At 38.0% G+C, this 27,707-nt stretch overlaps 1 protein-coding gene across 1 annotated transcript in view; it reads right to left on the reverse strand.

The window, feature by feature from the left end:
- NUDT3 (nudix hydrolase homolog 3) overlaps positions 1–27,707 on the reverse strand; it is a 587,520-nt gene that overhangs the window by 210,761 nt on the left and 349,052 nt on the right. The window contains exons 13-16 of the mRNA XM_089374741.1: positions 20,441–20,518; positions 20,236–20,331; positions 1,842–1,948; positions 1,494–1,662 (exon numbers count right to left, since the gene is read on the reverse strand). Of these exons, the coding sequence (XP_089230867.1) occupies positions 1,494–1,662; positions 1,842–1,948; positions 20,236–20,331; positions 20,441–20,518 (450 nt within the window). The remainder of the gene's footprint in view (positions 1–1,493; positions 1,663–1,841; positions 1,949–20,235; positions 20,332–20,440; positions 20,519–27,707) is intronic.

Raw genomic sequence — 27,707 nt, forward strand, 5'->3', positions numbered from 1 at the left:
ATTTTCTGTTAAACGGTGGTTGCCTCATCATGCTTCTTGCATTTAATTGAATCAGATGACTTTACAACATAGAGTGGAATCACTTTTAACTATGACGGTTGGTGTTTTGATTTACTAAAATAGTATATAGCCATAATGATTTAAATATTATTTTATTTTTATAACATATCAGGTTTAATAATAAAGTTTATGGATTTAATTTATTTAATATACATTTTGGGTTATATACGAGCTGGTAAACCTATGAACAAACTCAACATTTTCACTATATTTCTTACTAAATGTATATTCACTCTATTTACGAGAATTAGGTATTTAATTAACACTTTTGATAATTAATTCATTTATCTTATATTTAGACATTCTTCATGAGTAGTTGATATATATACTAGTGCAATGTATATGATGCATGCATATGTAGCTATCATATGCATACCTCACATGCATGTTAATATTGCTATGCTGCTCGTGATTCGAGATAGGTTGTTACACCTATGTACCTAAAGATATTCGGCCCAGGGAAATCGACCTCTACAACAATTCGACTTCCTCTTCGATTCAGCGATTCTGTCCTGCAATCTCCAATTATTCAGCCTCGTGGAAATGCTCCCAAATCAACCTGCAATCTTCCTCTTGCTCCTTAGCCTAGATGAGCCTCCCGAATAAACTGCTCTCCCTCTTTGAGAAAATCGCTGTCCCAAAACTGCAGTATCTACTTCTCTCTCTTGTTTTTGTGTCCTTGCCTCTCCCTTAGGCTTTAATTTATAATCTTCAACAAGCCCAAATCCCGAAACCTAATCTCCCTTCTAGGAGATCGATGGTTGAGATCATTTCTAAGTCACTTAAATAATTTTATTATTTATCTTTAGAAAATGACTTAATAGCCCACAATAATTAATTGACTTTATTATTGTACTTCTCCTAAGTTAGAATTAGGAAAAAAGACAAATCACTTACTCCATCAAGCAAGCACCTAACGAGGCAATAAATCATCTCACACATGCTAAGACACCAAGCCTATGCTGAAAACGTTCCAAAGCTACCACAAGCTTCAACAATATTTGCATCTAGCAGTTTTTCTAAATGTTAAAAACAGCTTTTGAATATCTCATTGCAATGAAAATTTTAGTTTTTTGACAAAGCTACACGGCAATGAAAACCTGCTACCATTAATAGTTTAGCAAGCTTTTATGAAGCTAGAACCATCTTTAAGATATTCCTGTAGATTTACTATAACATAACCGAGAAGCAAATGAAGTAGCAACATGCAAAGAAGAACGCCTGAAGGAAAGCAATTATTTCAGTAAATATTAGCAATTTAACAACCTGTGTTGCAGAATGATCTACTCCAAATTTGAAAATGGGAAACAAATCAAAAGTGTATTTCCTATTTTCTGCACAATAAGTGTGCCTATTAACATGAGAGATATAAGATTGGGATAAAAAAAATAATTGAGATCAAAATAATGCCTTCATGTCAAAGCACATCATACCATCCGAACTGTTGACTGCTTGCCATTGGGAAGCTCAATGGTGTGAGGCCCAATCCCATGGCAACATTCATGGCAAACTGTATGTGTGAACATGGACTCAAAATCCACATATTGCTTTTGTTCCTCAGAAATGCACGTATCCGTAATGGGTAGGAGTATAGACCTAAATCTGCAAAATAGAGGATAAAAGTCAACAAATTTCTTCGTTCACATTGAAAAGTTATAACAAACTGAATGAATTGGAAGACAGACTGAAAATCAGAAACCATTTCTCTCTTTTCCCTGACTACAATAAATGTATATTAAACAAATGTAAAACAGAGGAATGAGTGCAGTTGTATTATGTACTTAGCCTCTGCAACATTTTTGAGCATGACCATGGCAGTCCCCCTCTCTTTCACTATTCTCTCATCATTTGGCAAATTGAAGGCAACTGTTTGAGGTCCTTTGACATCCTGACATTAATATCCAATCAGTATGTGTCTATTTCATAATTGAAGATCAGAAATGATATTTAGATTATTAAACGAAAAGCTATTTAATTCAAACTTCTAACTATAGGTTCGTTTCAATATAAAAAACATTCCAATTCATAGTATAGATAAATAAATGAGAAACTTCTCAGAAAACATTTCCTAAGAGTTTCATGTATGGAAATGTCTGGGAAACATTTCCTAAACACTTCCTAGCACATAAGGTTATAAAAGTGCCATATCCCTACTACAATTTTTGGAAACTGAGGCATGGGTGAGACCCACAACCTAAAAGCTAACACAAATGCAATAATCAATAAAACAGTAACGAAAGAATAGAAGTTCATTCCCATACATCTACATACACACAATATGTATAAAAAAATTCTTCCTACTCATATATCTGTCTATAGAATGTTCTTCCTTGAGTTGCAAATTTATGAAAGTGGTCTCTACAACCAGAACCTTTTCTGAGAATTGTACATGTCCCCAAGCAACACCGTTCAAAAGTAATATGGAACGTGATTTTCTTAATGGAGACAGAATACTCTATTAAAACTTTTGTTTGAATTTACATCAATGTTACATGATATGACACACTGGTTGAAATTTCAACTTTCCTATCTTGAAAAGTTTTTGAGATGGGAAACAATCTTGAAATGCATTGGCTACGGAAGGAAATTCCATCCAGCCATATCCGCGGCCTGGCGTTTGTTACCCCTTGTCGCCTAAAATGTACACCTCAATGTGGGAAAAATCCCAATCCCACCAAGTGTAATCTTAGAGGCGCAATGCTCAGAGCAGGGGTTGTCACCTATTCCCTACTCACTCTGTTTAAGCTCTCCCTTATGCAAGCTAAGGGGGGTAGTCCTTAAGGATGATTAATGAAGGAAAACTTGTTGTACCAACAAGTCTAAGAGATCTAAGGGCAAGGCAATTATTCTTAATGTAACTTGATTATTTAGAGCAAGTGTAAATATTTATGAGCAATGTGAAGGATAGATTTGATTAAGATCAATATGGTACTAAGCAAGATGAAATGTGATAGACCAGTGCCTTATAAACAATGTTCAAATACAAATCAAGGTACTTGCAAAAGAGAATGATATTTCAAGTCATAATAACAACAAAGCTGCAAGACAGACATTAGTATAAGAGATTACAGTAACTGGAAATATGAGCAATGAAATTTGAGACAAAACTTGCAAGAAAATATAGACATGTACTTCAAGTAAAAGAGATGCTTAACAATGATATAGCAATTCAAGATACAATAAGCATGAAATTGACAAGTACAAGGATGTAAAAGTAAATCTTGCAAGTGAAATAACTAGCCCACAATTCTAGGTACAATAACCAAATGAGTGATGAATGAAATGCAAGACTAAACTAGGTGTGATGCAAGATCTGCAGTTGTCTGATGAATTGTTAAAGGATAAGGTTAAAATGGAAATTATTTTTAAACCTTTTGTACCTGATAATATGCAACATTGGCATGTCTTTGATGATGAGAAATAGGTGATTCGCTTTCTTAATAATATGGATGAATTTGAAAATTAGTTGTAAGGAGGCTGGATCTGATAACCATGAAGATATAACAAATCCTACTCCCAGGAGCATTGTAGCTTTGGAGCAACATTTTGATCGAAAAGCAAGCATATGCCTTGGTCAAGTCTCTTAAGCACTTTAGGACTTATGTGGGTTATTCCAGAATCATTGCTTTTGTCCCACATTCCGTTATTAAAGACATATTAACTCAGACTTATGGTTTAGGGACTCGTGCTAGGTGGGTTACTAAGATCCAAGAGTATGACTTGGAAATTAGACCCACTATGTTGGTCAAAGGTCAAGGATTGCCTAAGATGTTCACTGAAGGTAATGAAAAAGATCTTGGTTTGATTTGTCTTAATGATTCATCTTCACCTGAGCTGCAAAGATTAGGAGAGCATGTTTGGTACAAGAACATCATTTATTATTTGTTAAATCTTACATGTCCTGGAAATTTAGTTTCTCATAAAAGAAGGGCTCTTAGATTGAATGCAACTAAGTATTGTCTCATGAAGGATGGCCTCGGATGGAGGAATCTTGAATCTAGAAAACTAATTTCTGAGTTTCATTCAGGATTTTGTGGTAGCCATTATGCTCCAAAAACTAGCGCCCACAAAATTCTTAGAGTTGGTTATTACTAGCCTTCAATCTTTTCTGATGTGCATGAGTTTGTTAGGAGTTGCCAAGCCTGTCAACTATTCATTGGGAAACAGAAGCTAGCTGCCCTGCCTTTGCAACCTGTGGTTGTTGAGGCACCTTTTTAGCAATGGGGTTTGGATTTCATTGGGAAATTTCATGAAAATTCTAGCAATGGCTACTCATAGATTTTAACTACTACTAATTGTTTTACTAAATGGGTAGAAGCCATTCCTACTAAGAATGTCACTGAAAAGGTTATTATCGACTTCATTGAAAATCAAATCCTTACTAGATTTGGCATCCCAGCTAAGATCACCACTGATAATGCCAAAGCTTTTAGTTCTACATAGTTTTCATCTTTTTGCTTTAAGTATGGCATTATTTTATCTCATTCATCTAACTACTATGCTCAAGGTAATGGCCTTGCAGAATCAAGTAATAAAAATCTTATAACCATTATCAAGAAGATAGTAGGAGACAATAAATGGTCCTGGGATAGCAAAATCAAGTATGCATTATGGGCAGATAGGATTACAAAGAAAAAAGCTACTAGTAAAAGTCCTTTTGAATTGGTTTATCGATTGGATGTTACTCTACTTGTGCACCTTAAATTGCCAGTTTATCAACTCCTTCAGCATTTCTTCATTTATTATAAAGATGTCCAAAACAGAATTGATCAAATTATGGAGTTAGATTAAACTTGAAGAAAATATTTTCATAATATGTGTAAAAATCAACCTAATGTGAAGAAAAGTTTGATAAATCTTCATGAGCTAGACCTCTGTAGGTTGGAGACATGGTGCTTCTTTGGGATCGCAGAAATGAGAAACCAGGAAGTCACAAGAAATTTGATTGTTTGTGGTTGGGACCTTACATCATCAGAGGCATCATTGGACCAAAGTCATTTCACTTGAGCACATTGGATGGTGAACCACCTGACTTACCTACAAACGGCCAAATGCTCAAGTTGTTCTTCAAAGATGACATCTGACACCATAGGGCATCCTCTGTATTGTATGTTTAACCCTATTCTTTTCTTTTTCAACATTTTGTTTCATAGATAAAATTTCATTTATGTCTCTAGATTAGATTTATGTTTCATGTTAGTAGAATAGTTATTGGTCACAGAGCTTTTATTTCATGTACTTAATGTTATATGATGATTTTTGGATTATATTTGGATGGATGCTACTTATATGAAAATGTGTGTTGCTTGGGTGCAGATTCTGGATTCTCGTATTCCTTCAGTGAAGAAATGTGTTCCCAAGTAGAGCTAGATGTTGACCACTTCATGTCAACTACCCTATAACAATACACTTCTTCACAAAAGGGATTCCATCATGTTCGAGCGTTCAGATCATCTTGGATTCATCATCATCAGTGATTAGTTTGTTAGAGTGGTAAACTCATTCTGCAAAATGTTAATGTAAATGATGCTAGTAAGAGCGTGTATGTATGTATTAACCTAGGTAAGCCTATTATCTTGGTGACGAATTTCATCCTAGGGGATTTTTTGTCTCACTGATTCATTTGTGTTTCTAAACACGGATGATCAGCAAAGTTTTTTCATCCAGCCTCACCCCAAAGCGAGGGTGGAATTTATTGTCAAGGTCTTAGGTGAGTCCTAGTGTTTTAGTCCAGTCTTTTGTAAAAGTGATTAGGGAATAATTTAAGCTAATTAGTTAAATTATTTTATTACAAATCACTTGGTCTACTAGATTATATTGAGTCGCAAAATTGAGTAATAAATTGAGGGTTTATAATGAATGGGCATTTCCCCTTTGAGGGTTGAAATTGTAATATCTTGATGTAAAAAATATGTTGGTGCATGGTCCCTCATATTTAGACACCATGGCTAAAATATTAGAGGGCGGAACAAAAATTATTAATTCCTTCAAGTGTCAATGAATTAAATTTCCTGGCGAAAATAAATTAAAATCCTAAGCCAAAAATTTAATTAATTAGAGTCAAAATTAAAAGTCCCAGAGAAATTAAATTCTCCAAGTGGAAAAATTCGTGGGTCTTAAAAAAATTAATTTTTGGATGTCCCCTACCAAAGAAATATTGGAAATTTCGAGAAACATTGGACCCTTGGGCCTTGGTAGTTAAGTCAAAGTCAATTTTTTGAGGAAATTAGCTCAAAATAATTATTTTTGAACTAATAAAAAATTGTTTTTATGACAAATTCTAATTGATACAAGAGCCTTGGCATAATTCTCATTTTGATTTCATTACTAATACATATTGTTGAAAAATAACTTTACATTAGCACTTTAAGGGATTTATGAATCTTCTTGTTTAAATTGAACATCTCTTAAATTGAATGGTCATTGGCATTTTCTTATTTGACTAAGGAACATTGGTTTCATTGTCTAATAATTATTGGCTAAGTGTTATAATAGAAAGGTGCTCTAATTGTTGTTATTGCTATCTTGAGCATATTGATAGATAGTTTATTTTGTTGGGCACTTGTTTCCTTGATTCAATATCAAATACTAATTAAACTTAACTCAAGAATCACACTCATCATCCTTGCATCACATCCTAAGTTAATTTGCATTAATAACTTATCTCCAAGCATAAGCTTGGTTGAAAGACCTCTAGGGCCACCCTTCTCATCTAGCTTGAGGGGCTTAGCAACTTTTCGGTTGTTAACACAGTGACTTTGCAGTCGTCAGAGCCATAGTGTCTGCAGCGCCGAAGGCATCGGGGGATAGGAGCCTAACAAAAGGTATCGTTAATCAAGCCCTTGCTTGCTTCCTATTAGCCTCCTTCCCACAACCTACATTAGAGCCTGGCCTCAAAACAGTTAAGGGAAGGTCAAACTTAGATTAAGCATTTAACTAAAACTAACCAAGATCTTTGCATCATATCTAGGATCTAGGATTTGCATTTCATTTAAGTTAGTGAAACATCAAAGCAGCAGTTATCCATCCAGCACTTGGTCTCAATTTTATAAAGCAAGAGTATTGACTCCATAAGACACTAGTCTCAAATATAAATTCAATCTAATCCTTAAAATCTTGCTAAATTTAACCAAGTGCTAGGCCACGCAATTGTGTCTCCTGGACTTGTTGGTTCCCAACTTGTCCTTCATCATCTCATTTCCATAGGGTCTACCACCAAGCAACTTAGACTCATCCCGCCCTCCTGAACTGCGCATTGCGCAGTCTCAACAAGATGGAACCCCGCCTCTTGACACTGCGCAATGCACAGTTCCTACCTTCTAGGACTGCGCACTGCACAATTTCAGTGCTCAAGCCCTGAACTTGTCCTCCAAAATTGCGCAATTTAGCCCTCCAGTCTGGCCTCAACTGTGCATTGTGCAGTCTCTAACCTCAAGCCTATTAAAAATTTTGCTAACTCAAGATGACGGTTGTCCTAGATCTTGAATTACTTCTCAATATGACGGTTGTCCTAGATCTTGAATTACTTCTCAAGATGACTGTTGTCCCAAATCTTGGATTAGATCGCTGTTGTCCCAGATCTTGAATTACATAAATAACAGAATTAAATTCTGAACTTGTAATAGTCACATATATAGCTGGAAAATATAAACAACAGAAACAAACCAACTTTCCAAGTACACATAAAATTTTGTTCTTTAAATCAGCATATTGTAAATGATCAAAAACTTATAAGGACACCTCAAAACCGAGTTTTTCAACCTTCTACACACTCAGATTTGTTTTCAGCATTCTAGATCTGCTTGTTGTTCACTTAGATCTGCTAGATATGCCTGCTTATCACTCAGATTTTCTAGCTCTAACTGTTGGATATGAATGCGAGTACTTTAAATTCTTTTTCAACCTTTAGATATGAATATCAACATGCATAAGTAACTAAAATAAACTATAAAATACTCAAACACATCAGTACACAAGATTTACCTTGGGGAACCCAATAAGGGAGAAAACCCCAACAAAGACCACCTTACTTTATTTCTCTTGAACGAATTTGCAAGTACAAAACCCTCCTTGAGGGTGCTACAGTACAGTTCGTTGGGAGAGAGGACAACTGGAGACAAATGTACCCTTAACTGACTTGAAACTTCTTGTGTGTAGGTGCAAATGACTTAGATCAACTTGCCTTGAGCCAAAGATGCCAGTTTTGAAGCAATCCAGACTAGATCTGAGTTTGTATGAAATAGATCTGAAGATTACTTGAGCGCACTGCAGAAATTTGACAGAATTAGTTTGTGTCAATTTAGCAGTGTAGATGTCTGCCTTAAAGCTTGAATCTGACTGAATGTTCTATGGATCTAGAAACGCCCTTGTCTTAGCTTCCAAATCCAACTAGAATCACCTTGATTGGACTTTTGTAGCTCAAGTTATGATCACTTTTGTAACTCGCCCCAGAAAACCTATGTGCTAATGAAAAACTGCAGAAAATGAACTTGTCTAGTGAATTGTTTTCTCTTGGTCCTTTTATCATTTCTCTTGGCTAGAATGGAGCACCCATATCTAATCGTGAAGACATTGGATAAGCTTAATGATCCTTCTAGGAAGACTCCATGGGAGAGGGGTTATCAACTTAAGTTGTTCTCCCTAGACACAAGTGCACCCCCCTCTCTTCGAATTTTACATTGACATCTTTAATATAATAATGCCTTTATAAACTTAGGCAAACTTAGGCTTTTAGCCTTTACATCATAACATTACATTATAACATCTCAGCTAGTCACTAGGACTAGGAGTTTACATGACTCAAGGCTTTTACATAGACATTTTATTGTTCAAATTTCTGAATCTAACACATCAGAAATTCCTACTGCATTATCTAGTTTATTTCACCTACTTGTTTATTCCTTAACAAGTTATTTAACCATATAAATACTGAAAATAAAAACAAATGCAGCCTCAACTCATATACAAATCGTCCACTGAAATAATAGACAAACACACAACGGACATCGTTATTTTTGGACAATACGTCCCCAGAAAAACCCAATGGGGGAAAACCGGTGCAGCAGTTTTGAGGGTTTTATTATTAAGTAGATTTATTGAGTACAACTAGGGTGTCGAACTGGCTCACCCAATAGAGATTGTTACACGGCAGTGATACCTCTTTTCAGACACAGATATTCAGTTAGTCTGCCCCACGAAAATCCTTCTGGCGCTTCTCCTAGACTCTGCGTTAGCCCTGCTAGCCTCAGCGTAGCTCCTGAACCCTTTGCATTAGCCTTCTGCCTCTTTACGTCAGCTTTTTGGCCTTCTACGTCACCCACGCATGCCTCTCAGCCTCTGCGCAATCTCTAGTTGCCTCTGTGTGGCTCCTGCTGCCTTTGCGTAGCTCTAGCTGCCTCTGCGTCAACCTCTTCAGTCACTGCGCTGAGTCGCTGACCCTCAGGCACTATCTCTGCCTCTTTGCTATGTACTCATTGCCCCTCACTGCAATAGATCACTTGTTCGAATTTTCTCAGCAAACCTCGTTCCAGAAAATCGAACTGACTGATCAATCTTGGTGTATCTCGAACTAACCCTCAAGCCTCCTCATATACTTTTCTTGTTGAGACTTCAATGGTCAAGATTAAGTCTCTAATTAATGGCTAAGATTAGATTTTGCTTGATCCATGTCATTTAGAGTATTCTCAACCAGTTTTATATTAATACCCATTAATATTTTAATTTTCCTAAGTTTAGACTTAGGAACCCCATTAAAAATATTAATTTATTTTAATATCTCTCCAACCAGGTGGAATTTCCCCAAACCGTTTCTAGGTCTTGGAGATCTTATGTGCCTTAGCCTCTCCACCAGTTTTCATGGCTAGAGCACATCTGATGCTACCACAAATCAACACTCCCTCTTGGCGAGGAATGTGCTCTAGTAATGCTTCACCATAGAAACATCACACTGATCTTCCGCACCGATACCTGTGTTGATGCTTGGCCTGCTGCCTCACATCCCCTGCATTGCTACTTCCTGTACTACTGCCCATGACACTGCCACTGCCATTGCTACATCTGTACCGTAGCACCCTCTCAACATGCTGCCCATAGCACTGCCACTGCTAACTCTTGCACTGCAACTCAATTACCGAGAAGTAAGTAACTGATCTACCCAAATACTGACATCCTTGTCAGTTTGGAAGGCTCCAAATGCTGAAGCTACCTCTACCGCTATCCTGTGCTCCCTCTACTACCTTTGCACTGTTGCAAACACCTTTGTGCCTCTCGCACTAGTGCAACTGCCTATGTGCCTCTCGCACTGCTGCAACCCCCACCGCGCTGCTACAGACCTCTGCACTTTAGCACTGTCTTGTCACTCCATTGCATCTTGCTTCTACTCGACATCCGTCATCCTGCTACTGTCGTTAAGGGCTCCTATAGCCATATGTGATCCAAGACTTTGGGCACCTCAAGGATCCTGCCCCTCATATTCTGTAGTCCTCCTGACTACAGCTCGATGTCACCCCACCTCTTCTCTAGAGGTGCATGGGCACTCATGGCACAGTCGTCATCTGTCTCGACTTCTTTCTTCGCCTTAGTTGGATTTGCCATGGAGTCAGAAGTCTCTCCCTTATTCTTCTTCCTCGGACACTGGGTTGCATAATGGCCCAGCTCCCCACAATGGAAGCACTTCACCTTGGAGATGTCTTTCTTCTTCCTCTTCCCTTGTTGTCCCGCAGATGCTAGAGCCGCATCCTCCTCCTCCTCTTTCTTGATTCGACCTCCTTTGTTGCTACTCCCCACCTTAGTCAACTGTCTGATCTCTTCTTGGCGAAGACCTCCCCACATTTCTTCACATCTTGGAAGATCAGCTCTGCCCAAAATGCTTTGCACAAATGTCTCCCAATCCTCGGAGACTGCATTCAGGGCGGTCCTCACCATGAACTTCCGATCTGGCGTGGCTCCTATGGAAGTAAGTTGGTCCCGAATCTCTTGCAACCTGCTGAGGTATGGATCTATCTGCTCCCCCTTCTGCATTTGATACGACCACAACTGATTCTCTAACAAAATCTTCCACTGCACGGAAATACCCTAATACAATGTCGTCAAGGTATCCCACATCTCCTTTGTCGTGTTCTTCTCGGCAATATGCAGTACTACATGATCCTTGACCCCATCAAGGATTATGCACTTTTCCTTCGTCATTGCATCCTCATACCTTTCATTATCGGGGTCAACTAGGATAGCCACGGCTCTCAAGGCGAAGCCCTTGATGCGATGTTTATCCAGAACAGACAAGATCCTGGCCTTCCAAATGACAAAGTTGGAGGCCCCGTCCAACCTGTCTCGATCCCTCAGTCTGTTCATTGCCATCTCCGCTCCTCTTCTGGATTCCCTCTGAGTCTCAATTTCCCTCATAGAGGTTCTCTCCTAGACTCCCTTTGAGTCTCGACTTCCCTCTTGGAAGTTCTCTCCTAGACTCCCTCTGAGTCTCGACTTCCCTCCTGGAAGTTCTCTTCCGCCAACTGTCAATCTGCTCCTCTCCGATCCTCTTTGCAACTACAACTCGGATCTGGATTTCTTAGCTAGAAATACGCCAAGGCAGCGACTCCCTCTACCTTGGTTTTGTCCCGTTAGGTACTGCTCTACTCCAACAAAAACAACACCCCACCAGCTTCCCAATCCACAATCTGCCCACTTTTCCCTAGGCCCTGACAACTGAAGAACTGAGCTTCTCAGCTTTGCGCAATCTCCGCAAAGGCTGAGTCACTCCTATGGCCAACTACGTCAAGCCTACCTGACTGAGTAGGATGACGTGGCTCTTCGTGAGCCTCTTCTACCTCTCTCTACCTTTGTGCTGGCCCTCTCTTTGGCTCGAAATGATGACACAGGCCCTTCGCGTCACTCCTTCTCTGTTGCTTTCTGCTTAGGAGCAGCTCTATCTCTTGGGAAAGTCGCTATTGCTGCAAATACTTCTGATTAAGTTGGTGCCTTCAGTCCTCCTGTGATCTGCAATCCTCTAATACCATGTTCAAATTTCTGAATCTAACACATCAGAAATTCCTACTGCATTATCTGGTTTATTTCACCTACTTGTCTCTACCTTAACAAGTTATTTAACCATATAAATGCTGAAAATAAACACAAACGCAACCTCAACTCATATACAAATCATCAACTGAAATAATAGACAAACACACAAGGGACATCGTTATATTTGGACAACACATCCTCAGAAAAACCCAATGCGGGAAAACTGGTGCAACAGTTCTGAGGGTTTTATTATTAAGCAGATTTCTTGAGTACAACTAGGGTGTCGAACTGGTTCACCCAACAGAGATTGTTACATGGTAGTAATACCTCTTCTCGGAGACAAATATTTAGCTAGTCTGCCCCACAAAAATCCTCCTGACGCTTCTCTTAGGCTCTGTGTCAGCCCTACTAGGCTCTGCATAGCTCCTGAACCCTCTGCGTCAGCCCTGCTAGCCTCAGCGTAGCTCCTGAACCCTCTGCGTCAGCCCTGCTAGCCTCAGCATAGCTCCTGAACCCTCTGCGTCAGCCTTCTGCCTCTCTGCGTCAACTCTTTGGCCTTCTGCGTCACCCACGCAGGTCCCTCTGCCTCTACGTCAGCCTCTTCAGTCACTGCGTTGACCCTAAGGCACTATCTCTGCCTCTCTGCTATGTACTCACTGCCCCTCGTTGCAACAGAGCACTTGTTTCGAATTTTCTCAGCAAACCTCGTTCCAGAAAATCGAACTGACTGATCAATCTTGGTGTATCTCCAACTGACCCTCAAGCCTCCTCTTATACTTTTCCTGTTGAATCTTCAACGGTCGAGACTAAGTCTCTAATCAATGGCTAAGATTAGATTTGTCTTGATCCATGTCATCTAGAACATTCTCACCCAGTTTTATATTAATACCCACTAATATTTTAATTTTCCTAAGTTTAGACTTAGGAGCCCCATTAAAAATATTAATTTATTTTAATATCTCTCCAACTGGGTGGAATTTCCCCAAACCATTTCTGGGTCTTGGAGATCTTATGGGCCTTAGCCTCTCCACCAATTTTCATGGCTAGAGCACATCTGATGCTATCACAAATCAACATTTATCACTCTCTCGACCAGCATGGTCCATTCACCTACAATTACATTTAAATACTTATATTCAAGATAACAATAAGGAGAAGGTCTTTTCCATGTGATCATTTAGTACTACAACTTGGACACTTGTTGGAGTAGGCTTAGGAGGGGCCAGGTTCTAGGTAGTCACATCACAACAAGCCAAGGAGTCCATCACACATGCCAGTACTAGCTCACAGGACTTCTTCATTCGTCTTGACTCTTGCTAGACTAAGTCTTGACTGTTGCTCAAAAAGCTCACAAGACATTGCCTTGGATTTTGCACATTGCTCACTAGACATCCACTAGCAGCTCCTTCATCCTGGCTCTTGTCAAAGATCACAAGGCTTCTACCTTTGCCTTGACTTTTATAGTGATTCACAGGATTTATTGATTCTCCAAACCTTCCTTGGCTAGCCTCAGGGTGGCCATTTAAGGCCTCTCATTGGAGCATGACTTTCGATGTTGCTATTTTTAACAAAGCCTAGCCCTTGAGCTCCTGAGTTGTGCAATTACACAATCACCTGACCTACTTTGCCTTCTAAAACTGCACAGTGGGCAGAAACAGTGCTCAACCCTTCAACCTGGCTCACTGAGCTCCAAAACTGCGCAATCTGCTTGCTCAACCCAGCCTGAACTGCGCATTGTGCAATCTCAAGGCTCAAGATTCACCCCTGACTACCTAATCTACACAATTGCGCATCACTGAGCCTCTTCCTTAGCCTGCCCCCTAGTTCCGGCTCAGTTAGTGGATCAACATGCAACATCTTAGACTAGGGGTTTATTAGACTGATGTCGTCTTGTCATGAGTGAATTGTAGATGCAGGTACTCTATCATACCATGACAGGATGATGAAGAAGGAGATGGAGAAGGGAAACATGTTGAAAGACATCTTTGTAGCTAATTATGCAAGCCGATCAATCAAGAGAAAGCAAAAGGACACCAGTTTGCAACCGCAGCTCAAGACCTAATATCATTGAAGACTCCTTACCTCTAAGCCATATGGAGGTGGACAAAAGAGCATTCCCAAGAAGACACATAGCAAGGAGTAGCAAGAGTGGCTTGACATTTCCATGGCATCAAGAAGTCCATGTCAGCAGTGTCATGTCATGTCTTAATCGAAAATGTATTCTAAAGTGGAAGTCCAAAGGACATGTACAGAAGATGAAGAGTCATGTAAAGTCGAAAAGTCATAAGAAGTCAAACAGTCATGAGGGTAGTCAAAGAGTCACAAGGGAGGTGAAGCATCACCCCATTGGTTATATATACACCCTCATTGTATGAGAAAAGGACTTTTCACCTTGGCTCCTCCCGCAAGGCATTAGAGAGACAAGCTAGTTCTTTTGAGGAGCAAGTGGTGGCTCCAACGCTCCACTATTGGAGCTAGTGGTGTTCGATGTATACATGTGTCTTGGGACTTTTACTTAATATATGAAGCCTGATGGCCAACACGTTCTTCATGCATGGATTATGAATATTTATAAGACTATTCTGTGAATGTTTATGATTCATGCTTTCTTTCACCTCTACTAAAGTAGTTGAACTATTAAAGTTATTTTAGTGCTTATCATATTGGGAATGTGTTGTAAAGGTTGCAAAGCCCATCGCATCTTTTTCGACTATTCTGCTAGATGTCAGACAGATATCTCTTGATTATGTGTGTTTCTACCAGAGTGGTACTATTACCTCTCTCATAGAGGCTCACTTTCTTTTCCCTCCACAATAGAAGAACCTTGACACACCTACAACCAAATGCTCACCAGACACACTTACTTTTTTTTCGAAGGCACACACACATTCCTCTCTCTTGCTGACAATTAGAGCCAAGGAAAATCTATAAGAATACATGGCAATCGGGCTGATACTCCGGATGGGGCTCCTATTGCAAACAGTGTGAGGTCTAATTGGGACTTCACATCGGGGAGACCCCCTTGGTTGACGGATTTCCAGCACCATCAACTAAACACTACTGTAGCGGATCAGTGATCAAGTGCATGAGTTGGATCAGTGGTGTGATGAGATGGCTATTAACAACAGCTGTGTAGGCTGGCAAATGAAAAGTCCAAGCAACCTAAATCAAATAGCAGAGAGCCATAGCATGTACAATTTGGAGTGACTTGTGCGTGGCAGAGCAGTTTATTGGGTGTGACAAAGAGTATATGGTTGTGCAACTACATAATCAAATCATGACTGTGTGTTGGGATTCAAATGTAGTTGTTGCAATACTTGTTCCAGAAGTAAATTCAAATGCATGGTGCATTATGCTGGCAAAGTATTCACAATGTGAATATTCTCCAAATGTTGGTGCATATGGAATGTGTGACTGTCTACACATTGAGAAGAGATGAAGTACAAGAATGCAATGTGATTGAGCACAAGAAGGCAGTGCGACTGAGCAATGTGTTGAACAATAAGGCAAAGTAGTATATTAAATCAATATAAGCCTGAATTGTGAGATGTGTTAAGACAAAGTATGTGTGGAAAGAAAAAACTAGACATGTAGATCGCGCGATAGCAGTGTGACTAGAGCTAAATATATATGCCAACAAATGAATGATATGAGCTCTTGTGCAAAGATAGATCAAGCTAACAAAGAGAATGGAAGTGTGATCTAAGGCTTGTTAACTTGCTAGTTTAATGAAGCATTATTACAGTGACCAAGCATTGTTGGATGTGAAATTTCCACGATTGCAGCTATTGTTCTCCTAACTTATGCAATTTATTTGTCTTCTGTAAATTAATTTACAGCAAACGGCCAACAATCCATTACTGCAATCTTAACAAATAAAAACACTATGGAAAATAAAATATTGGCACTGAAAAAATAATGCATGCACACACAATAAATCTGACACCAATATTTTTGGACAATCATCCCTGGAAAAACCTCGAAGGGAAAACTAGCGCAGCGGATGAGGGTTTTATTATTATTGATCTTCAACAATTTGAGAGTACAATGATCTGCTTGCCTGATACTAGCAAAGCTATGGCAAATAATAATCTCACTAGAAAAATAATTTAGAGACACAAAAGTCTCCTCTACAACTCAATTTGGCCTCTCCTAAGCCACTCACACTCCTCTCTAGCACTCGCACAGCCTACCATATATGTGCACTGCAGCTCTGAGATAATTCGTAGAGCCTCTAAGAATGCCTCTTTGCAAGTCGTTCTACCTCCAACACTGCTCTTGGCCCACTCGCTCTGCCTCCGGCTCACTGAAACGAGGTCCTCTTCCACTCGCACTGTCAAACTGGCTACTCACACTAGCTGCATACGGCCTCCTCTGCAGATAAATTCAGCCTCCTCTTCTTGTTAATCAGACATTGGAAAATCTAAGGAAATCCTCTCCGGAATCCTGCTCCCCAATCTCTGCTCAAAACCCTCTATCGATGTCTACCTCTGCTTCAACTGTATCCTTGTTGAATCACTACAACTGGGCAAGTCGAACTGCTCAACTCTCTTGTGTGTCTACTATCTTCTCCAAACCCCATCAACTTGCTCTTATAATCTTTTGTTGAGCAACCAATGGCCATGATCACATCTAAATCGATGGCTAAGATCATCTTGACTCCATCAAATGACTTTTCTGGAAGTCTCTAGAGAAAAATCAATTTCCCTCAATTAATTTAAATTAATTAACAAGTTTTCCTAAGTTAAACTTAGGAAATATTTAATTACTGCCCAATTAATCTAATTGAGCTGTTCCTAAGCCTTTTCTCGGTGAACCTTTTATGGGTTTTAGAGATCTCATTTTCCTTAGGCTCTTAGACACCATAATATGCCAATCAATGACAGAAAAAGAGTGAGTTATGTATGTTGTTATTGGCAATGTGTTACTAATGTTTGTAGCTAAGTGAGGATGGAACTGATGTCATAGTTGAGTGTATGCCAATTTTGTGAGTGAATGTTGTATGTTGCAGCAAGAGTTGACAGAGACGTGTATTGTTGTTGTTAGAGTTTGATGTCATCTCAGCAGAGGCAAGATAGCATGGTTATAGTATTTATCAGTTGTTGGTTGCAGCGGTATCAAGTCCAATTTTGTATTGCTACATCCTGAGTATTGAAGACTTGTGGATCATCATAAGATTACACTGATATTTGAGTTTTAATGCTTCCTTAAATGCTTGAGAAAGATTGATCAGTCATCATAAACCCAGGGCGGTAGGGTGGTGCTTTGGCGCGGGTTGTAGCCTGTCTAAGGGGATCAAAGCCTACATCTAGTTGTCGCTAGTAAATTGAATCTCCATTCAGTTGCAACCAATAATTTTTTGTGAGTTCTAGCGTGCTAGTTGGGCAGAGCCTCCTTCCAGTTGTTGTTGGTAAATCAAGCCTCCTTATATCTTGGGGAGTTTGGGGCTTCCTTGTGTTGTAGCACAAAAGTGACGTACTGAATCATATCATAAGAAAAAGCATTTCGTGGTTTTCTCCCATTTGGGTTTCCACATAAAATCTGTGTATTGATGTGATGTGCTATTGTGCTTTATCAATGTTATGTTGATATAGATTAATGTGCTCTGGTAGTTAATGATTGATTGAAGATTAATTAATTGAAGTTAAAAGCATTGTTGAAGGATTAACTGATTCACCCCCCCAAGTTAATTCCAACAGATTTAGCTTGGGATCAGCAATGATTCCCTGATTCAACAGGAAGTAGATTTTTGTGGCACTCAGTTTAGCAGAGGTAGAGTATATGGCAGCGAGTTTGGCGAGTTGTGAATCTATTTGGCTTTGCAAATTGCTGACAAGATTATTTGGTCAAGAGTTGGATCCTACTGTCATACACTGTGATAATCAGAGTTGCATTAAGCTCTCAGAGAATCCTTTGTTCCATGATAGGTCCAAGCATACTGAGATCACATATCACTTCATCAAAGACAGGGTCTTGAGGGGAGTAGTGAAGCTTTAATATATCTCCACCGGAAGATATTCTTGCCAAGCCATTGGTGAAAAGAATCTTTGTCTTTTACAAAGATAAGCTAGGGGTGGTGCAGAATGCCTTCCTCACTAGGAGTGTTGATGATTGTAGTAGCAAATAGGTACTACTTTTGCATTGGCTAGGTGTCTAAGCATGTAGAAGTTGTCCAAAGTCTCCTTAGATGCTCAATTTATTGATTAATTTGCTTTTATGATTTAGCCTAACTTAGGAAAAGCACATAATTAATTATGTTGGCTAATGAGCTAAAGAAACTAAGAAAAAATAAATTATTTATTTTAGTGAAATTGTTTTCATCTCAACAGTTGATATCAGGTGGAACAGAATTTGCAACAGTGACAGGAAATTCCAGAAGCAAGATCAACTGGAGGCTAAGGCACAATTGATTTTCTAAGAAACAAAAATTGTTAAATGTTCCACATGTGAGTAAATTGAGATGCAAAGAGGTTGTGTGTGTGAGGAGAATATTGTACGGGATGCACCTGTGGAGGGTTCATGTGAGACAGGCCACATGTGCGAGTGTTTCAGGAGTTGTAGAGGTCACACAAGTGGAGGAAAAATCAGCTAGGTGTAGATTACAAATTTCAGGGATAGACTTGCCAAGTTCTAATTTTGCTATAAAATTCTATATTTTCTCTGTGGGCCATTTTCCTGGTAAGGGAGCCCTGATTATTCAGATAATAAAAGTGAAGAGTAATTGGAGGGTTATTTGTTGTGTAAAAGATTCCCTCTTTGTGTGCTTCCACTATTTAATTTTCTATTAAAAATTCCATTGAGTTTCACATTTAGTGGTTGTAGAAATATTTTTCTACACATAAAAATTGCTAGGAAATTAAAACCAAATCTGGAATTAAGAAATTAACAATAGTCTTATGCCAATGGTTTTAGATTTGAACCCAAGGTTATGGATGGATTTTTCCAATGTGTTCAAAGAACGGTGTTAATTCTTGCTAAACACTTGGAGATTCCTAAAAAGCAATAAATAGATTGCACCTGACCTTCACCCTCTCTATCTGACTCACACATCTCTCATTGAGTATGTTTGAGCACTTGAGGTTTTGGAGCAGCATTGAAGAGCAATGACTTGTCCCAGGAATGTCAACAGTTAAATAATAAAGCTATACCTATTCTTTCTCTCATTAACTTACAGACATGAATCTGTCTTCAAAGTTTTGTACTTTTAGCCTTCTACTAGTTTGAACTTTGAACTTTGAAACACGAACTTTGTATATTTGAATTTGCAGATTGGAATTTTACCATGGCCCAAAGAGTCAAAGACCCTGCATGGATCAATGTTGATCTTGTCGATAATTAGATTTATTGCAAGAAATGCATAAAGGGGGTGGGGCAGGGATGGGGTTGATTCATAGGCTGAAACAAAACTTTGTTGGTATAAGAGGCCAAGTCGCTCCATGCATGGCCCCAATAGACGAGATTGAATAGATAAGATTGGAATTATAAAATCAGTTTGTGAAATTTGAAGACAAAACTAAGCAAAGGCAATGCTTATAGCATGTTTTTCAGAATCTAGAGTCTGAAGGCCATTTAGAGACTCACTGATTATGTATTTTAATATTGATATATATTGTACTTGGTGCCATTTTGATATATTCATCCTTACATCGTATACGCAAGAAGACTATCTGGTCTCAAATGGTTTTGAATTTTTAAAATGTGTTTTTTCACTGAAATTTAAAAATTTTATGTACTTTTTAGGAAACAGAGTCATCGAAATCAGTTCTCTGAAAAAAAGAGTCATCGAAATCAGATCAGTTCAAGCCATTCCAAGTCCGACACCGAGTTGACCCTCGATTATGAGTGCAAATCTGAGCTTTAAAACCTTCATCAAAATTACTTCTCGAATAGATTAAAATGAAAAGTAAGAGAGAAAAAGAAGAAAATGGGAAAAAATTGCAATTGTGCATATGCAAGGAATTTATGTCTCTAACTTCATAATCATTTCAAAGTTTCCCTTACATGCTACAAACATCATAGCTGGCACTTAAGATTTTAAATATAGCATTTATGCACGCAACTTTTGTAAAAATAATAATACATCTCTGAAAAAATAAATATTCTTTACAAAACTAAAGAGACAACATGTCATAAAAGATGGAAATTTTAAACAAAACATACCCCTGAATTATATATCAGTTGAATAACACGAATAGGAGCAGCAGCCACATATTTTGATTTGTACTTGTCATCCAAAGGAAGATTATTTTCCAACTCCTGACATATGGTAGTAAATCATATGAAAAAAAATGAAAAATTAACTCAAATATATAAAGACAAATTTTCTCAATCCAATATTCTAGTCAGGATCAGAATAGACATGTACCTGTAAATGATCACTGAAAAGTTTGATTTGAGATGTTGCCACCTCGTCTCGGATTCCAACAAACGCTTCAAATGTAGCCTATATAAGATAAAATCAGAGGAAAATCTGTAAGTATTTTATAATGCTTTTGTGCTTAACAAGCCAATGAAATGTCTACTATTTTAGTATTTTTGTGTATGTTACCGGATCCGGCAGCAGGGGTTCCAAGATTGTTATCAATAAATATATAGGAAATAATGTAAAATAATGTAAATGATAATAATCATAAATAATGATTAGTTAATTAGTAATTAGGCTGAAGAGGCATGTCTAAATGAGACATGACTCTCCATAAAGAGACACCTGCTTAGTATATAAGCAAGCCTCTCACTCTCATTGTAAAATCATTCTTATTCACACATTTAATATATAATATTTGTATCCTCGTGGATATCTTTAAATTCCAAGTTTTTTGGCGTAATTAATCTCTAGAAGGAACTTTGATCACTTCATTTGGTATAAGAGCCACGTTGGCTGATCACCAAGCCTTTGGCCATCAACTTTGTCATCGTCAAAATTCGAGCGTTGCGCTACAACTTGGAGCTTTCTCCATTCAGCGAGTTTCACTACTAGGCCCTTGGCCATTTCAAAAAAAAAAAAAAAATCGAAAAAAAATAAATAAATATTATACATATGAAAAAAATAGAAAAATATATAAAGAAATAGTTAAAAAAAACTACATAAAAATTAATATAGAAAAAAAAGAGAACTCGCAGTCATCCAGCCACATAGTTCCCCGCTCATCACTGCCACCTGCTACCACAGCAACCCTGCCCGCCCGACCGACTACCACTGCACATTCAAAACAACCACGTACAAGTATTCAACCAATGTTCAAACAACAACCTCTGCCGCCACCAAAAGTTTGTTGCCAACGTCACTGCGAACTAAACATCGAACTGACCAACATTATTTCCCCTATTTCAAAATGAAAATCGGGTAACTCTACCTCTGCCACCACTAACATATTCTCCTGTTGTCGTCGTCACTACTTCGACAGGCCACCACCCATAACTGTCCGCTACCACAACGCTCAACAAACATAGTCGTCTACCCACCGAATCCCTAACCAGTCAACGTTGCTCGGTTTCGTCCCTTCCGCCGCTCCGTCACTTCCGGTCCATATTAAAACCGCACCGTACTGAAAGCCAGAACGTTGTGTCAAGGGTCAGACGAACGCCGGGTCAAACGGTGCGACAGTCAAACAGAAGTTACGGGTTATATTAATGTGGATACACCCTTGACCAATAGTTGTTACCCTCCGAACGTGATAACGCCATCAACTCAGTCAGAACAATGTAGACGTATCAGAGATAAGGCCTTGACGAGATCAAAATTATATATATATATATATATATATATATATATATATATATATATATATATAATTTTATTAATTTGATTATATATATATATATATATATATAATAATAATAATAATAATAATAATTAATTAAAGTTATTTAAATAAAAAATAATAATTTAATTAATTAAAATATATATATATATATATATTATATAGATATGAATTCATATATAAAAAAAATTGGAAGAAAACAAAATTTGAGAAAAAAAAAGTCACATAAAAAGAATTAAAAAGATTATTATAAAAACAAAACAAAAACCAAAAAAAAAAAATTGAAAAAAAATGAGGAATAACAACAAAAATTAATAAAAAAAAAAGAGGGAGATAAAATAAGTGAAAAAGAAATATGGAATCTCTAAGTAATGAACAAAAACAATCATTCGAAAGAGATATAGAACAATTAATGACAATACTTGAGCGACAACATGTTGATTTTAATGAGGAGAGAAAGAAAATGGAATCCATATTCCAAGTTCCACATCCATCATCACTCCCACAAAACAATGTAATCCAGCATACCGAGAAAGTGCAGCTAAAAGATCAAGAGAATGGCAAAATTGCCAAACTTCAGCAAAACAAAAAAACATTAGAACATGAACATAAAAATCTTGTGGATATGCATTACAAAGAAATAATGGAAAAAGACAGAAATTTCTCGCCTCAAGGACCATGTCGAAAAATTACTGGCACAAGTGAAGAAGACTAAGGCCACAAAGAAAGAGCTCAAGAAGCACTTATCAAAACAAAAAGAGGAAACCTCACGTTTAAAGAACCTTAATAAAAATTTATTAGAACAAATCAGAGATCTAAAAGATGAAAAGCTTAAAATTCAAAGCATTGAAAATAAGGTTGATAAGTCAGAAATCAAAGAACTTTTACGTCTGAGAAACCATAATCAAAGTCTACTCACTCAAATTAATAAACTTAAGGATGATAAGAAAGCATTAAAAGACAAGTTAGAACAATTCACTCAAGAAGAAGTGTCGAAATCTCCAGTCGTAACAATCCAAGTTGAAAATAAAGGAACGAATACCGATCCAATGAATATGACAACTCAAGAAGACAAGTCAGTTGAAGAAACGACACACTTAGATGTTGCAGTTTAGACAATGAACATCCCAAGTGAGTGTTCCATAACAAACTCAACAACATCTTCGCCAGAAGAAAATCTAAAAATTGCCACATGCCCAATAATGGAAAGTCAAACCAAAAAAGTTCCATATCAACATCCGAATCACATGAGTAGACAACTCAATCAAGCTACGTATATGTACCATTCAAAACAAAAACAACATGTATTGACGAAGATGACTATTCCGAGACAGAAAGACATTCGAAGTCGAAAAATAGATCAAGCCTTTTTCATTAACAAGCTTTGAAGACAAAGCTTTTTGAGGAGGAAGGCAATGTTATGAATAAATATATAGGAAATAATGTAAAATAATGTAAATGATAATAATCATAAATAATGATTAGTTAATTAGTAATTAGGTTGAAAAGGCATGTCTAAATGAGACATGACTCTCCACGAAGAGACACCTGCTTAGTATATAAGCAAGCCTCTCACTCTCATTGTAAAATCATTCTTATTCACACATTTGATATATAATATTTGTATCCTCATGGATATCGTTATATTCCAAATTTTTTGGTGTAATTAATCTCTAGAAGGAACTTTGTTCGCTTCAAAAATCCACGGATCCTCAGATCTGATCCGGATCCAAATCTAGATACGGAGAAATACGGTTGAAATACGCATGTGGCAGATCTATTTTCTTGGGAAACAGATCATGCTCGCCAGAAAGGCATCCCGGTTCATTTGCCAGAACCTGCAAATTTTTTTGCCAAAAGTCGGAACCCGCAAACGTTAAAAATTTAAAGCATGTAAGGAGTTTAGGGTTTGCGTTTTCTACTTTAGTTAAAGGTGTGGTCCCTCTTTGTCGACAGTGCACCGAACATTCAACAGGCGAAGTTGGAACAACAACGGCGTTCAGCGTTTGGTTTGGCGTTATTCATTGTATTTGTCGTTCATTGTTTAGGGATTTCCACAGCATTTGTCATTTGTTGGACAAAGTCACACAGCCTGCAAGCTATTTGTTCACGCATTCAGCATTCATCGTTGCGAGCAAGGTATTTGTTCCGCCGCCCGAAAATTCCTCTGATTATTTCCTCCGCCCAAAATTTTTTATACACATATTAATATACAAAGTCGCCGCCCGAAATTTTTTATACATTATATACAAAGCCCGAAAGTGATAATTTTCTATACAAAGCTTGAAAGTGATAATTCATATTACATACATTATATATAAAGCCAATCTCATAAATTTTTAATTTTTTATATACATATATTATATATACAAAAGAGAATGCGTGATTGATCATTAGAAGCTAAATAGTAAAAAAAAAAAAAAGTTTTAAAAGTATTTTAAATGTTTTATAAGTTTAAACTTTAGGTTAAAAGAATATCAGTAAAGTATGTATATTTTTATTTTAATAGAATGCATATTCAGTAATTTAATTTGGTATCATATATTAATATGGGAAAGAATATATATGGATGCAAAACATGGTATCTATATGCCCTATTATCTTATTATTAGAAACATTAATAATAATTGCAATATTGCACCGAGAAGTGTTCTACCATTCAGGAAGGTATTCATATTGTAGTGGTGTGTTAAAACTTAAATGAAGTGTATTTTACTTTTTATTATTTAATTGTGTATTGATAATTATTAATATATTATAATTTGAACTTTATATGTTGTACTAAGCAAGGTAACTTATAGACCATTATCAATATGGAACCTAAACCATCACAGCATGAGCAGAGTGAAGGGGAAATCATCAAAATAGACCCTAAATCTCCTCTTTGGCAGTATGTGGAGATTGTTGGAAAAAATTCTGGAGGTGGTTCATTTAAATGGAAGTGCAATGAATGCCAAGATATCAAAAATGGCTAATATACTAGAGTGAAGGCCCATCTCACTAGTCAAATTAACATAGGGGTGCAAATATGCCCCGGGCCAAAAGATCCAAATGGCAAACCTGGCAAAGGTTTGAGTACTGGAAAAATGAAATTCTATGCATCTTTTCAAGAAGTTGCTGATAGGAAGCTTGCTAAGGGAAAACACCCTATGCAAAGCTCTACAACTAGGCCTACATTGCCATCTAGGCCTGCTGCCACAACTAATAAAAGGCCCACTCTAGGCCCGCTTGAAGCAACTTTCAATAATCAAGGTAGAGACATAGCCGATGAAAATGTAGCTCGTTGCATCTATGTAAATGGGCTAGCATTCAATTTGGTGTATTCCCCTTATTGGCAAAAAATGATTAAGGCAATTAATGAAGTGCCAAAAGGGTACAAAAGCCCCGGATATGAAAAGGTTCACACTACTTTGTTGGCATCAGAGAGACAATCCGTGGATAGACAACTACAAGCAATCCGGGATACATGGGCATAAACAGGGGTGTCTATCATTTCTGATAGATGGAGAGACCAAAGAAACCGTCCATTAATTAATGTTGTTGCAGTATGCCCCCAAGGGCCAATGTTTTTTAACGCTATTGATTGCAGTGGAATAGAGAAAGATGCATCTTTCATATCCACAATTCTTATTGATGCAATAGAAAGTGTGGGGCCACATAATGTTGTCCAAGTCTTTACGGACAACGCACAGGTTTGTAAAGTTGCAAGTTTGATTATGGAGGGTCGATATGATCACATCTTTTGGACTCCATGTTCAGTACATTCATTGAACCTTATGCTTGCCAAGATTGGTGAGATTGAATGGATTAATGAAATATATGTAGCATCAAAAGAAATCCAAATGTTCATAAAAAATCATTCAATGTCCCAAGCCATTTATCAGGGGTTTGCAAAGTTGGAACCACTGAAGGTACTTTTTTTTAATCAATATTATTTGTATTGGAAATACTTATTTTTAATTACAAATTTATATATGGTTTATCATTTGAGATTTGACTTTTTGAAACTTGTAGGTTGTTGAAACTCATTTTGCCTCCCACACTCTTGTCATAAAGAGACTTGTGGAGGTGAGACAAGCACTACAAGCAATGGTCATTGACCCTCTTTGGGAATCATGGAGGATGTCCACTTCTGATAGAGGGCAAAAAATCAAGTCTATCATTCTTGATGATGCATGGTGGGACAAGGTCCAATACCTTCTACGGTTCACTGAACCAATCCTGACCTTGATCAGGGCATTTGATACAGATACACCTTGTTTGGGAGAAATTTATGAAAACATTGATAGTATGTTGGAGAGGATAAGGGAAATTATCAAGGCAAGTGAAAATGACCCTTATGAAACATTCTATTATTTAGTGAAGGACATACTTACAAAAAGGTGGAACAAAATGGCCATACCATTACACCTTTTGGCATATGCATTGCACCCTAAATACTATCATTCTAATTTTGTCTTTACCGGGTAGAACAACACCAAACAAAGATTCTAAAGTGGTACAAGGATACAAGGCAGCTTTGAGGAAAATTTATAGAGATATGGGAGTTGCAATAGAAGTCCCCCAAGAATTTGGAGGGTTTGTACAGTCTACTAGTAGCTTTTTAGATCCAATAGGGATGGATGATTGAGGGCATCTTGATCCTATTACTTGGTGGGGCTTCCAAGTTGGGGATAGCATTTATCTCTCTACTCTAGCCACTAGGTTGTTATCACAGATTGCTAGTTCTTCATCAGCTGAGAAAAATTGGAGTACATATGGCTTCATCCATTTAGTGAAGCGAAACAGGCTAGGAGTGGCAAAGGTTGAGGATCTTGTTTATGTTCATTCCAACCTTCGTCTTTGTTAAAATTGGCAACTAGGGCCAAACTCCATGTGGGTCATCTTATTTATGGCAGCTAATAGTTTTCTTGGATTCCTCTCATCGAGAGGTGTAGGATTGGTCTAAAAATCATCTGATTCCAATAAGTATTCATGGAGTTATGAATTTATTTGTGTTATAAGACAATTCGTCAAGGTTGGCCAACAACTAAATAACACCCACATGTGCTCAACGTTTTAGTATAAAAGGAGGTGACTTGATTGTCATTTCAACGCACTTCTCTCTTGATTTCTCTCCACTTGTCTTGGGTTTTAGTGTGAGAGAAATCTAGGAGGAAGAAGCCCTAGACGTTGGAGGAAAGGAGGCTGCCCTAGCTGCAACAAAGAAGACAGACCAGCGAAGCTATGGAATGGATCTACGTTGACCTAAAGGAGCTCATGGAAGAAGTTTAACACAGCTATGGAGGAGGCCTTAACAAGCGCTAGCCACAGTCCTAAAGCAGCGCTAACACTATCCTAAATCTGCCATAACTGCAGGTCTGTTCAAGCCCTAGACGGAGGTCTATTGAGGTGTCTTGGGTGCAAGAAAGGGCAGCATATGATCCTACAAGAAGAGGCCAAGGTAGCAAGGGAGTTAAGGTCTGGTTCAAGGCTAACCGAGCTGCTATTAGAGGACCGAGGAGCTGAGCTTGGAGGCCGAGTTGAAGAAGGGTGAACACAGGACTATTTGGCGCAGTGAAAAGGTAAGGGAAGTCTATTTTGAGTGGGTTGTAGGTGACAACATGGGACCACCTCAAAACAGGGACAGCGTGGAGAGGTTTTGGGTCAGATTTGTGCCCAGAACAGCAGCACGTATGTGGAGGACTCTTCCTTAGTAGGGTCGCAGAGATAAGAGCCGTTTTGGTGAATGGTTAAGGGTTGTCGCAGCTGTTGGGTTGTGTTATATTCTTTCCATGTAGTTAACAGGGTGTTTGAAGGGCACCTGTAACCCCACTTTATGGGGTCAAAATTTTGGTTTTGGACCCTATGTTAGGTTGGGCGGACCCACCT

The sequence above is a fragment of the Pinus tabuliformis genome, chromosome 8 (genome assembly GCF_031772625.1).
Source record: "Pinus tabuliformis cultivar Carrire ecotype Pingquan chromosome 8, CPIR1, whole genome shotgun sequence".
Lineage (NCBI taxonomy): Eukaryota > Viridiplantae > Streptophyta > Pinopsida > Pinales > Pinaceae > Pinus > Pinus tabuliformis.